The sequence below is a fragment of the Belonocnema kinseyi genome, chromosome 6, assembly GCF_010883055.1.
Source record: "Belonocnema kinseyi isolate 2016_QV_RU_SX_M_011 chromosome 6, B_treatae_v1, whole genome shotgun sequence".
Lineage (NCBI taxonomy): Eukaryota > Metazoa > Arthropoda > Insecta > Hymenoptera > Cynipidae > Belonocnema > Belonocnema kinseyi.
The window spans coordinates 149319842-149332778 of NC_046662.1; the positions used below are offsets into that span (position 1 = coordinate 149319842).

At 31.3% G+C, this 12937-nt stretch overlaps 1 protein-coding gene across 1 annotated transcript in view; it reads left to right on the top strand.

The window, feature by feature from the left end:
- LOC117174306 (REST corepressor 3) overlaps positions 1 to 12937 on the top strand; it is a 139104-nt gene that overhangs the window by 51394 nt on the left and 74773 nt on the right. The window contains exons 2-4 of the mRNA XM_033363289.1: positions 991 to 1059; positions 1273 to 1347; positions 1438 to 1652. Of these exons, the coding sequence (XP_033219180.1) occupies positions 991 to 1059; positions 1273 to 1347; positions 1438 to 1652 (359 nt within the window). The remainder of the gene's footprint in view (positions 1 to 990; positions 1060 to 1272; positions 1348 to 1437; positions 1653 to 12937) is intronic.

The following is a 12937-nucleotide window of genomic DNA, read 5'->3' on the forward strand; positions in this document are numbered from 1 at the left end:
CTCTATCCCATCCACACACTACTCCTTTCCCCTGCCGAGTGAGTCACGCCTACCCCGAAAGGGAAATGGCTTAATGGTGTAATAATAATAATAATAATGTAAATCAATTTAAATCAAGAATTTTTTAACAAAAAAGGCAAATTATGAAAAAACTACAAACTACAAAAAAGTATGCAAATGGTTAAAAACTTCTAAAAATCATTTAAAAAAAAAGAAGCCCGCATGTTTCCTTAGCAATTAGACACCATACATACTTAATTTAGTACAAATAATATTAAAAGTTCTTTAAGTAACGTACGTTACTTTTTTCTTTACGTAACGTACTGTACAGTGCATTGCAGTTGCCCAAACATTTTAACACGGGAACGCGCCTTCAGCTCGACCTCCATGGTAGGGCGAAACAGAATTCATACACAAACACACCGTTTAAATGTCCCCTGTAACATAATGCAGAAGCCACCGGTTGAGAGCCGTCCATCTTCGAGATCGAGTCCAGCGCTAAACAATAGAAAAGGTTCGCCGAGGGATCAAGCAGGCTGCGGTACCCCCAAATCGTCTTAAACCGGCTTTATCAATGTAAGTTTGCATAACTAAACATTCGGAATAATTGGAAAAGTTTAAGGATTCGGGTAGGATTGCATCCACTGTAAATGAATCTTTTAATTAATTTCACTTTTTGTTATCTGGGTTGCCCAGTTGGGGCCCAATTATAAGTTGGGCTAAGCTGGGCCGATTTCCACATGGGAAAGCGTATTAAATGATCTATTTAAAGAATGTTAACAAGTAATTCGCGTTCGGGACGTAAAAGAACAATATTTTACCCCATTCAAATTTTTATAAATGTGGATATTCTTTAGCTTGGCGTTTGGATCTACTATGGCGTAGACACATTTAGAAAAATAGTATAATTCCTACCAAACCTGAATGCTACATAATATTTCAAGGTCAACTTACATTTTTTCACTCAAAAATTTAATTATTTGTCCGCAGTTCCTGCCGAAAAAATCCGTGTTGGTCGAGATTATCAAGTCATCGTTCCAGAATTCATTCCTGTTAATGGTAAATAGTATTAATTTATTTCTTCATTGCACAAAAGTTGTACCTGTTAAGGGCGTTGTAGAAAGAGTCATATAGAAGCGTAAATTCAAGCGTAACAGAAATGTTCATCCGCATAAGAGTGTTTTTTTTCAGTGCTGGTGTTAGTTCGCCAACTTCCATACCAAATAAAATTTTAAGTTATAGATGTAGTCACCTTCTATGTTTTTATTCTAGAACGTCGGCTGGACCAATGCCCTGATAGAGCCTTACTTGTTTGGTCACCAACTACAGATATACCTGATCATAAATGTAATTCACAATTTTGAATATATCCATTAATTATGTCTACCTAATTAAAATAATATTAACTCATTGTGTTCAATGTTTTTTTCCTTCTAGTGGACGAATATATTATATTAGCAAAAGAAAAATATGGTTATAACGGGGAACAGGCATTAGGTATGTTATTCTGGCACAAGCATAATTTGGAGCGGGCAGTATTGGATTTAGCAAATTTTACTCCCTTTCCTGACGAATGGACGGTGGAAGACAAAGTTTTGTTCGAACAAGCATTTCAATTTCATGGGAAAAGTTTTCATCGCATTCGTCAAATGGTAAGTTATATTACGTCTCAAATAATTATTACATCGTCCAATTTTTACTTTCTTATTTTTTTTGGCTCCATAACTGCCACCTCAATTATCTGTTGCCTGAGCCTGTCCGTTTCGACTTTATGATAGTGTAGATGTTTGTGTCCACTGAAAATTTGAAACATTTATAGTTCCTTCTATGGTTACTTTAAGGTTTCACTAGCCCTTTTCCTCCTGTATGGTAGGAGGGGGGGGGGGCAGAGCCAACCAGTTTATAGTCTATGATTTTTTTCAAGTTAACAAGATGTTGAATTGGTCCATTTTTTTTCTCATTTCGAGTTCTACATTATTGTATATCATATTTCTATAAAATCACATGAAAAAAAAAATGATTTGTTAATTTAATTATTTCTAGCCAGCTGTATTTTGTTGGCTTTGCCTCCACCTGAGGGCAAAGCCGACCGCAGCTTTTTATGAAAATAAAAACATCTAAAGATAGGAAAATATGATGGTTTTCTTCTGTGGTATTGTATGTACTAGAAAAATTACCTTCAAACAATATCCAGCTAGAAGAATAAGTTATTTTGAACAAAAATTGAGAAAGTTGTAATATAACATCGTATTCTACTAGGAACGGACTAAACGAAATTTTTCAACCTTACACCTACAAGAAACCTGCATACCGACCGGATTAAGAATAATGATATTTAATAGTTTTTCCATGTAGCCCACAAGATAAGCAGCTGTTCTGCATTGGCGATCATTTATCGACGAAACTTGTGACACGTGTATCACCTAAGCACTTGTAAATATTATTTTCGTCGTGCCTGTCCCCCTGGCCAGGCCTCACTTATTTATGATATTTAATATATTTTGGACTTGAATTACGTCTAATTATTATAATCACATTGTGTGATATTGTCTATCTGTAAAATAGATTTGTTTAATGTAAAGTAGAACTAAAATTGTTAAATAAATGCCCAGTTTTTGGTCGCCAGTCCGATGCAGCTTGACGCTAAGCCCAGCATCGGTTCTGGGTCTATGTGTCCATTAACTACGCCACTCTGCTCATTTTTCGATCTTTTCGTTGTCATATTCCTATTCCTACGTGACCATGAGCCTAAATTAGAGAAAGCTTATGTACTTGAAGTTACGAACGTTCATTTGAACGAAATTAAAAAAATTATTTTTAATTTTTGTTTTGTTTAAATCAATTAGAACGGCAAAAAAAAATTCTGTTGGAAAGAATTGGCGAATAGAAATTTTTTAAAGGGTTACCGCCCTTACACATTACTCATTATTTAGACCTGCCTAATGCAAATTTGATTGTCGATATTTAAAAATATAAAGACGTCCAAAACTCTCTTTTTTTATCTCATCAATTATAAAGTGGGCGAGAATGTTCGGCAAGACCCCTAAAAACCACTCCTACTATGCCTACACCGAAACGGTTAAAAATGACAAGTTTGACTGTCGATATTTGAAAATATAAAAATATCAAAAATCCTCTTTTTTTATCTCACCAACTATAGAGTGGGTGAGAAAGTTCGGCAAGACCCCTAAAACCACCCTTATTATATCCACACCTAAAATGTTAAAAATGACAGGTTTGATTGTCGATATTTGAAAATATAAAAATATCAAAAATTCTTTTTTTTTTACCACAACAATTATAGAGTGGTTGAGAAAGTTCGGCAAGACCCCTAAAAACCACCCTTAATATATCCGCACCTAAAATGTTAAAAATAACAATTCTGATTGTCGATATTTGAAAAATTAAAAACGTCAAAAATTCTCTTTTTTTATCTCACTAATTATAGAGGGAATGAGAAAGTTCGGTAAGACCCCTAAAAACCTTCCCTATTATACACACGCCTAAAAGATTAAAAATGACAAGTTTGATTGTCGATATTTGAAAATATAAAAACGTCAAAAATTCTCTTTTTTATCTCATCAATTATAAAGTGGGCGAGAATGTTCGGCAAGACCCCTAAAAACCACTCATACTATGCCTACACCGAAACGGTTAAAAATGCAAGTTTGACTGTCGATATTTGAAAATATAAAAATATCAAAAATCCTCTTTTTTTATCTTACCAATTATAGAGTGGTTGAGAAAGTTCGGCAAGATCTTCAAAACCACACTTATTATATTCACACCTAAAATGTTAAAAATGACAGGTTTGATTGTCGATGTTTGAAAATATAAAAATATCAAAAATTCTTTTTTTTTACCACAACAATTATAGAGGGAGTGAGAAAGTTCGACAAGACCCCTAAAACCCACCCTTAATATATCCACACCTAAAATGTTAAAAATAACAATTCTGATTGTCGATATTTGAAAAATTAAAAACGTCATAAATTCTCTTTTTTTAACTCACTAATTATAGAGTGGGTGAGAAAGTTTGGCAAGACTCCTAAAAACCACCCTTAATATATCCGCACCTCAAATTGTAAAAATGACAATTTTGAATGTCGATATTTGAAAATAGAAAAACGTGAAATATTATTTTTTCTTACCTCACTAATCATAAAGTGGATGAGAATGTTTGGCAGAACTTCTAAAAACCACCCTTAATATATCCACACCTAAATGTTAAAAATGACCAGTTTGATTGTCGATATTTAAAAATATAAAAAAGTCAAAAATGTTCTTTTTCTATCTCACTACTTATATAGGGAGTGAGAAAGTTCGGCAAGGCCTCTAAAAACCACCCCTACTATGCCCACACCGAAACGGTTAAAAATGACAAGTTTGATCGTCGATATTTGAAAATATAAAAACGTCAAATTCTCTTTTTTTTATCTCACCAATTATAGAGTGGGTGAGAAAGTTCGGCAAGATCTTCAAAACCACACTTATTATATTCACACCTAAAATGTTAAAAATGACATGTTTGATTGTCGATATTTGAAAATATAAAAACATCAAAAATTCTTTTTTTTTACCACAACAATTATAGAATGAGTGAGAAAGTTCGGCAAGACCCCTAAAAACCACCCCTAAGATACCTACACCTAAAATATAAAAAATGACTTGTTTGATCGTCGATCGTCGAATACGGCACCCAAAATTACGCAAGAAAGCAGTATCTTTCAGAAACTGCGTTTTTGCCTAACACCGACCGGTTCTCAGAGGACGTGATGTTACGCAAGAAAGCAGTCCAAAGATACTGCTTTCTTGAAATTATGGGACCTCAGCAAAACGCAGTATCTACAAATAAAATGATTACAAATTGGAAAATGAATACAAATAATTATTAAAATTGTGAAAAGGAAGCAATATATTAACTTCGCCCAGTTCTTGATTGCTGAAGAAAGGTACAAAAAACAATTTTTTTTTTAAATTTGAAAAGAAATTTTCGAATTTTTGAAATAATTTGTATTTATCAATTTTCATTCCTTTGAACTTTAAATGCTCTATTTTTTAAAATTCTAATCTGAAAATAATAAATTTATAACTCAGTAAAATCATTATATTTTTGAAAAAAAAAAAAGTGGCTGAAGTTTGCAACGTTTATAAACGAAATAATACAATTTTCGAAATTTATTTTGGTGATTATTTGCAGCTGGTAACAGGTAAAACAAAAATTAGTTTAATCCCAGTAATTCCTAATGGCTGACTAAGGTTTATACATCTAGGTATTTTGAAAATTATATAGAAAATAAAAAACAAAAATTTATTTTCGTTTATAAACATTGAAAATTTCAGCTACGTAAAAAGAAAGCGTAATTAAATAAATATTTCCTTTTCTAAAATAAATATTTTCTAAAATTAATAAATAAGACGAGCCAGTCGTAAATTCAAATTTTTTGCAGTTACTGCTTTCTTGCGAACACCAAGGATGCTATCCGAGGCCCGGTGTTCGTAAGAAAGTAGTTTCTACAGATAAGGCGTTTTAGCGTAATTTCAGTTTAAATTTTTTGCAGCATCTGCATTTTTATAACAAAGTAACAATTTTTTAATTTTTTTTTCAGAAATGAAAAGATCACCTGTAAATTAGCCAAGAACGATAAAAAAGTTTGAAAAGTAATTTTAAATGAGCGGTCTACACGAATAATGATTTAAACCATTTTCTTTAATTATTATTCCTGTTTTTGTAAATACTGTTTTCTTAAATATCACGGCAGTATAGCAGTCGGGAGTCTTAACAATTACTCTAACCTTACAGAATTGAAAGTCCATACAAAAAACCATACTCATAAGCTACAGCTGCAAAAAGTTTTAAAAAAATTAACTTTTTTTTCATTAATGTTTTTATTATATTGCCCGTATATTATATGTAAGATAAATGTGCTGTTTTTAGAAACATATTTTAAATCGAAATTTTGTTTTCAAACATTTTTTTCTGAACTATTTTTCTCAAAACTTGTCTTTTAAACAATTTTTTAAAAATTTGTTCTCCAAATTTTGTTTAAACGAATTTTGTTTAAGCAAAAAAATAATTTCAAGAAATCCCCTAACATCCAGATCGAAAATGTTATGCCTCAGAATGGTTCCATGTGATGTCCAAAGTTACTAAAAAAGTTTTATTCCCATATCTCATCCGGAACACCCCGTTTTCAACCCCTAAAATATTGAAAAATCGAAAAAAAATTCCAAAAAAATCCCCTAACTTCCAGACCTAAAATTGTATGCTTCAGAATGGTTCCGTCTGATGTCCAAAGACACTAAAAAAAGTTTTATTCCCCTATCTCATCTGGAACACCCCGTTTTCAACCGCTAAAATATTGAAATATCCCTAAAATATTGAAAAATCCCCAAAAAATCTCCTTACTTCCAGACCTAAAATTTTATGTCATGAAATAGTTCCAGCTAATATCTAAATAAACTACCGTAAGTTTGTTCTCTTTAGACTCTATGAAAGAAAGCAAGAAGTCATCCCTCATTTGACTAATAATAATTATAGATGCAAAAAATAATATAAAATTCTACTATTGCTGATAAAAAGAGTTGAGATTTGATACTCGATTTAAAAAAAGGTTATTTTCATTTGCTCTGCCACTGTGCATGGTTAGTCCTCGCTTGTCTTATTCTCCTTCTACGAGTCCGGCCAATTCTGCGAACTCCGCGCGCTTGCTTCTGCGTGCCTTCTCCTCGCACGCTCATTCGCTATATATCGAGAGCGAGTGACAGATTTTGGTACGATACGTTGAAAAATACCCAAATACTCAAATATTTTGAGCTTTTTTATTTATTCATATATTAAGAATTTTTAGACCATTTAGTCCGAAAATGTTTGAAGAAAAATAAAACTGTCAAAAATTACTGGCCGATTGACTTTTATAAGAAAACTGCAGATTGGAATGAACGAACCACATTTAAACATAGATAAATGAACAAAAAGTTTTTATGTCGAACAATTGATATTAAGTAAATATTAGACTTAATTCAAGTGAATTCATTCGTTTCTCCGAATGTTGATTTATATGTGACTAAAACAAAAAAAAACGGAAAAATTTTAAATCCTTTAAAGTTTCTTGAAATCTTTCCAAGCTCTTGAAAATTCCTTAGAATTTTAGAAATATCCGAAAATATTTCAAATCCTTTAAAATCTCATACTAAATTATTGAACTCAATTGACAATGGCTTGGAATCAATTAAAATATCCTAAGATATATCAAATCCCTTAAAATATCATATAAAACTACTGTAATCAATTAGAAATTCCTTAGAATCTTTTAAAATACTCTCAAAATTTCGAAACCTTTAAAATTTTTTGAAAGACCTTAACATCTTTTAAAGATTTCTAAAGTACTTTGGAATTTTTTTAAATAACCCTGTTAAAGTTGTTAAAATTCTTTGAAATCCCTTTAAATTATAAAAATAAGTTGAAAATTCCTTGACACCTTTTAAAACATCCTCAAATATTTAAAATCCTTAAAAAATCTTTTGAAATTTTGTAAAGCTCTTGAAAATATCTTGAAATTTTAAAAATACCCAGAAATATTTCAAATCCTTTAAAATCTTATATTAAATTTCTGTTAGTAATTGAAAATTCCTTGGAATCTTTTAAAATGCTCTCAAATTCTTCAAAATCTTTTGAAATATCTAGAACTTTTTTTTTAATTTGTAAAGTACTTTGGAATTTTTATAAACCCTTCTAAGATTTCAAAAGATTTTGAAGTATTATAAATATTTGAGAATGTTTTAAAAGATGTCAAGGAATTTTCAACTTATTGTTATATTTTAAAGGAATTTCAAAGAATTTTAACTACTTTAGCAGGGTTATTTAAAAAATCCTAAAGTACTTTCGAAATCTTTAAAAGATGTCAAGGTCTTTTAAAATATTTTGAAGGTTTCGAAATATTTGAGGGTATTTTAAAAGGTTCTAAGGAATTTAAAAATTTTTACAGTAATTTATTTTCAGATTTTAAAGGATTTAAAATCGTATAGGATATTTTAAAACATTCCAAGGAATTTTCAATTAGTTTAAATAAGTTAAAGCCATTTCAAAGAATTTGAACGATTTTTTTCATATTTTCGGGTTGAAAATGAAAGCACTTTGTTAAAATTTTAGTTTTTTTTTTATGTTTGACGATTCATCAGTAACTATTTTGTAGAAAATTCTATTTGTTTCTGGTTAAAAATTAATTTTTTTAAACTACAAGTTTAACTATTCTATGTTTCGTTGAAAAGTGATATTTTTTAGTTAAAAATTTTTGTTTTTTATTGAATACTCACCTTCCTTGGTACAAAATTAATCTTTGTTATATAGAAAATTAGTCTTGATGGACAATTAATTTCTTTTGTGCAAAATTCATGTATTTCATCAAGAATGCCTTTTTTAAGTATAAAATTTAGCTTTTTGGATGGAAATTGAATAAATGAATTTTATTTCTCTTCTACGCAATTAAAGTTATTTTTTAAATTACTTTTACTTAATAAATATGTGTTTACAATTGTTGCGTACCTCTAAGCTCTTTCAGAAATTAAAATTATGTTCAATTTTCTCAATTTTCTGCCTTCGCTTCACCATCACTCGCTCGCCTTCGGTTCCGGTCGGGTCGGATCGGATGGTGGAGAGACGACGATAGACGAGCAAAAGCGATAGGATAAATATAAAAGCATAGACACATTAAGACTATTCCGGGACTAGCTATAGTTGATACTCTAGTCTTTGTACCATTCAAAGTTGCATCTTCTTTATAGTATTCGGCAAGGGCAAAAGGTGACTAATTACAAACGGTCGTCACCCAGCCAATAAATTTTATTATTTTCTAGAATTTGGGAAGTCATATCTTGTAAACTATTCTACATAAGACATCATTTTTTACATTCACGTAATTTATGATTAAGAAAGTACTGTAAGTCTGAAATTGGACATCACAGTTTTTCAACCGATTTCCACGTTTTGAGACCCCCTGAAGCCGAAAATCAAGTTTTGGCGATGGACTCTGTATGCCCGTCCGTCTGTCCGTTTGTAACCATGATAACTCTTAATAAAATAAACAAATCAAATCGCGCTTTGATGCACTTTATTCGTTTTAAAAGAAAGAACGATTTCGTTAACCCGCTATTTGGGATGAAAATGCAAAAAAAAACAACGATTGTAGTCTGAATGTTAGGGGATTTTTAAAATTTTTTTTCGATTTTTCAATATTTTAGGGGTTGAAAACAGGAGTGTTCCGGATGAGATAGAGAAATGAAACTTTTTTTAGTGTCTTTGGACATCAGATGGAATTATTCTGAAGCATAACATTTTAGGTCTGGAAGTGATGGGATTAAACTTTTTTTTTAAATTTTTAATATTTTAGGGGATGAAAAGGAGGATGTTCTGGATGAGATAGGGAAATCCATCTTTTTTTAGTATGTTTGGTCATCAGATGGAACCATTAGGTAGGGCAATGAAACTTTTTAGTATCTTTGGTCATCAAATAGAACAATTCTATCGGCCAGTAATTTTTGACAGTTTTATTTTTCTTAATCCATTTTCGGACTAAATGGTCTAAAATTTCTTGATATATGAATAAATAAAACAAGCTCAAAATATTTGAGTATTTGGGTATTTTTCAACGTATCGTACCAAAATCTGTCATTCGCTCTCGGTATATAGCGAATGCGCGTGCGAGGAGAAGGCACGAAGAGGCAAGCGCTTGGAGTTGGCAGAATTGGCCGGACTCGTAGAAGGAGAATAAGAGAAGCGAGGACTAACCATGCACAGTGGTAGAGCAAATGAAAATAACCTTTTTTTAAATCGAGTATCAAATCTCAACTCTTTTTATCAGGAATAGTAGAATTTTATATTATTTTTTGCATCTATAATTATTATTAGTCAAATGAGGGATGACTTCTTGCTTTCTTTCATAGAGTCTAAAGAGAACAGAATTACGGTAGTTTATTTAGATATTAGCTGGAACTATTTCATGACATAAAATTTTAGGTCTGGAAGTAAGGAGATTTTTTGGGGATTTTTCAATATTTTAGGGATATTTCAATATTTTAGCGGTTGAAAACGGGGTGTTCCGGATGAGATAGGGGAATAAAACTTTTTTTAGTGTCTTTGGACATCAGACGGAACCATTCTGAAGCATACAATTTTAGGTCTGGAAGTTAGGGGATTTTTTTGGAATTTTTTTTCGATTTTTCAATATTTTAGGAGTTGAAAACGGGGTGTTCCGGATGAGATATGGGAATAAAATTTTTTTAGTAACTTTGGACATCACATGGAAACATTCTGAAGCATAACATTTTAGGTCTGGATGTTCGGGGATTTTTTTCGATTTTTTAATATTTTAGGGGTTGAAAACGGGGTGTTCCGGATGAGATATGGGAATGAAACTTTTTTCAGTAATTTTGGACATCACATGGAACCATTCTGAGGCATAACATTTTAGGTCTGGATGTTAGGGGGTTTTTTGAAATTTTATTTCAATTTTTCAATATTTTAAGGGTTGAAAACGAGGGTGTTCCGGATGAGATAGGGTAATGAAACTTTTCATAGTATTTTTGGTCATCAGATGAAATAGTTCTAAGGCATAAAATTTTAGGTCTGGATGTTAGGGGATTTTTCCCGATTTTTCATTATGTTACGGGATGAAAACGAGGGAGTTCTGGATGAGATAGGGGGTTGAACCTTTTACGGGCACCTTCGGTCATCAAATAAATCTATTTAGAACTTTCAAACGTTAGGTCTCGCGCAAAAAATTTTTGTTGTTAATTCGTTTTTTTAAAACGTTGCAAACTTCAGCGAGGTCCTTAATGAGCCTGAAATGATGCAAGAGAAAAGAAAGAAAAAAATTTTTTTGGCAAATTAGTTTGAAAAATAATTGTTTAAACAATTTTTTGTTTAACTTAAACATCCTATTTATGGAGCCCCAAGTAAGACTTAACGTAGGGAGAAGGAAGGAAATTGTTTACTTCATTTTTACTAGAATTGTCTAAATAAAAATTGTTTAAACAAATTTTTTCATTTTTCATCATCATATTGCCAGAGCCCTAAATGAGCCCTAAATTATTATATGATGTGACTTTTCCGTGAAATCATTTTTAGCACGTTTTACAGCAATGTTTGGTAAGCTTAACGTGAAGCTAAGGCAAACACTATTTTTTACAAAAAATAAAAGAGCCCAAAATTTGCGACCATGGGCCCAAATTAGCCCTAAATGAGCCCTAAATTATGAAATAGGTAGCACCTCTATACCTTGATAGTGTTGTTACAGCTTAAAATACCTCGTAATGGTTTGCAGACAAATAATTTATTCTTATAATTGTACCAATTTAGTACGATATACACAATGCGTAGTGCCTTATGTGTAATTACCCAAATTTTCAACCTAATATCTCATAGCATGTAGATTTAGAATTATTGAGATAGAAATAGAGAATTTTTGATATTTTTATATTCTCAAATATCGACAATCAAACTTGTCATTTTTAACCGTTCCGGTGTGAGTGTAGTAGGGATGGTTTTTAGGGGTCTTGTCGAACTTTCTCACTCCCTCTATGATTAGCGAGATAAAAAAAGAGAATTTTTGACTTTTTTATATTTTCAAATATCGACAATCAGACTTGTCATTTTTAATATTTCAGGTGCATATATATTAAGGGTGGTTTTTAGAAGTTTTGCCGAACATTGTCACCCACTCTATAATTAGTGAGTTAAAAGAAGAGATTTTTTGACGTTTTTATATTTTCAAATATCAACAATCAAACTCGTCATTTTTAACATTTTAGGTGTGGATATATTAAGGGTGGTTTTTAGAGGGCTTGCCGAAAATTCTCACCCACTTTATAATTAGTGAGATAAAAAAAGAGGGTTTTTGATGTTTTTATATTTTCAAATATCGACAATCAAAATTGTCATTTTTAATATTTCAGGTGCAGATATATTGAGGGTAGTTTTTAGGGGTCTTGCCGAACTTTCTCACTCCCTCTTTAATTGTTAAGGTAAAAAAAGAGAATTTCTGATGTTTTTATAATTTTAAATATCGAAAATCAAACTTGTCATTTTTAACATTTTAGGTTGTGTATATTAACGGTGGTTTTTAGGGCTCTTGCCGAACTTTCTCACTCCCTCTATGATTAGCGAGATAAAAAAAGAGAATTTCTGATTTTTATATTTTCAAATACTGACAACCAAACTTGTCATTTTCAACATTTTAGATGTGGATATAATACGGGTGGTTTTAGGGGTCTTGCCGAACTTTCTCACCCACTCTATAATTGGTGAGATAAAGAGAGGATTTTTGACGTGGCATTTTTGGGCATAGTAGGGATGGTTTTTAGGGGTCTTGTCGAACTTTCTCACTCCCTCAATAATTATTGCGGCAAAAAAGAGAATTGTTGACGTTTTTATATTTTTAAATCTCGACAATCAAACTTGTCATTTTTTAAATTTTAGGTGCGGATGTATAAAGGGTGGTTTTTAGGAGTCTTGCCAAACTTTCTCACCCACTCTATAATTAGTGAGATAAAAAAAGAGAATTTATGACGTTTTTATATTTTCAAATATCGACAATCAAATTTGTCATTTTTAACATTTTAGGTGTGGATGTATTAACGGTGGTTTTTAGGGGTCTTTCCGAACATTCTCACTCCCTCTATAATTAGTGAGATAAAAAAAGATAATTTTTGACGTTTTTATATCTTCAAATATCGACAGTCAAAATTGTCATTTTTAATATTTCAGGTGCAGATATATTAAGGGTGGTTTTTAGAAGTTTTGCCGAACATTCTCATCCACTCTATAATTAGTGAGTTAAAAAAAAGAGATTTTTTGACGTTTTTATATTTTCAAATATCGATAATCAAACTTGTCATTTTTAACATTTTAGGTGTGGATATATTAAGGGTGGTTTTTAGG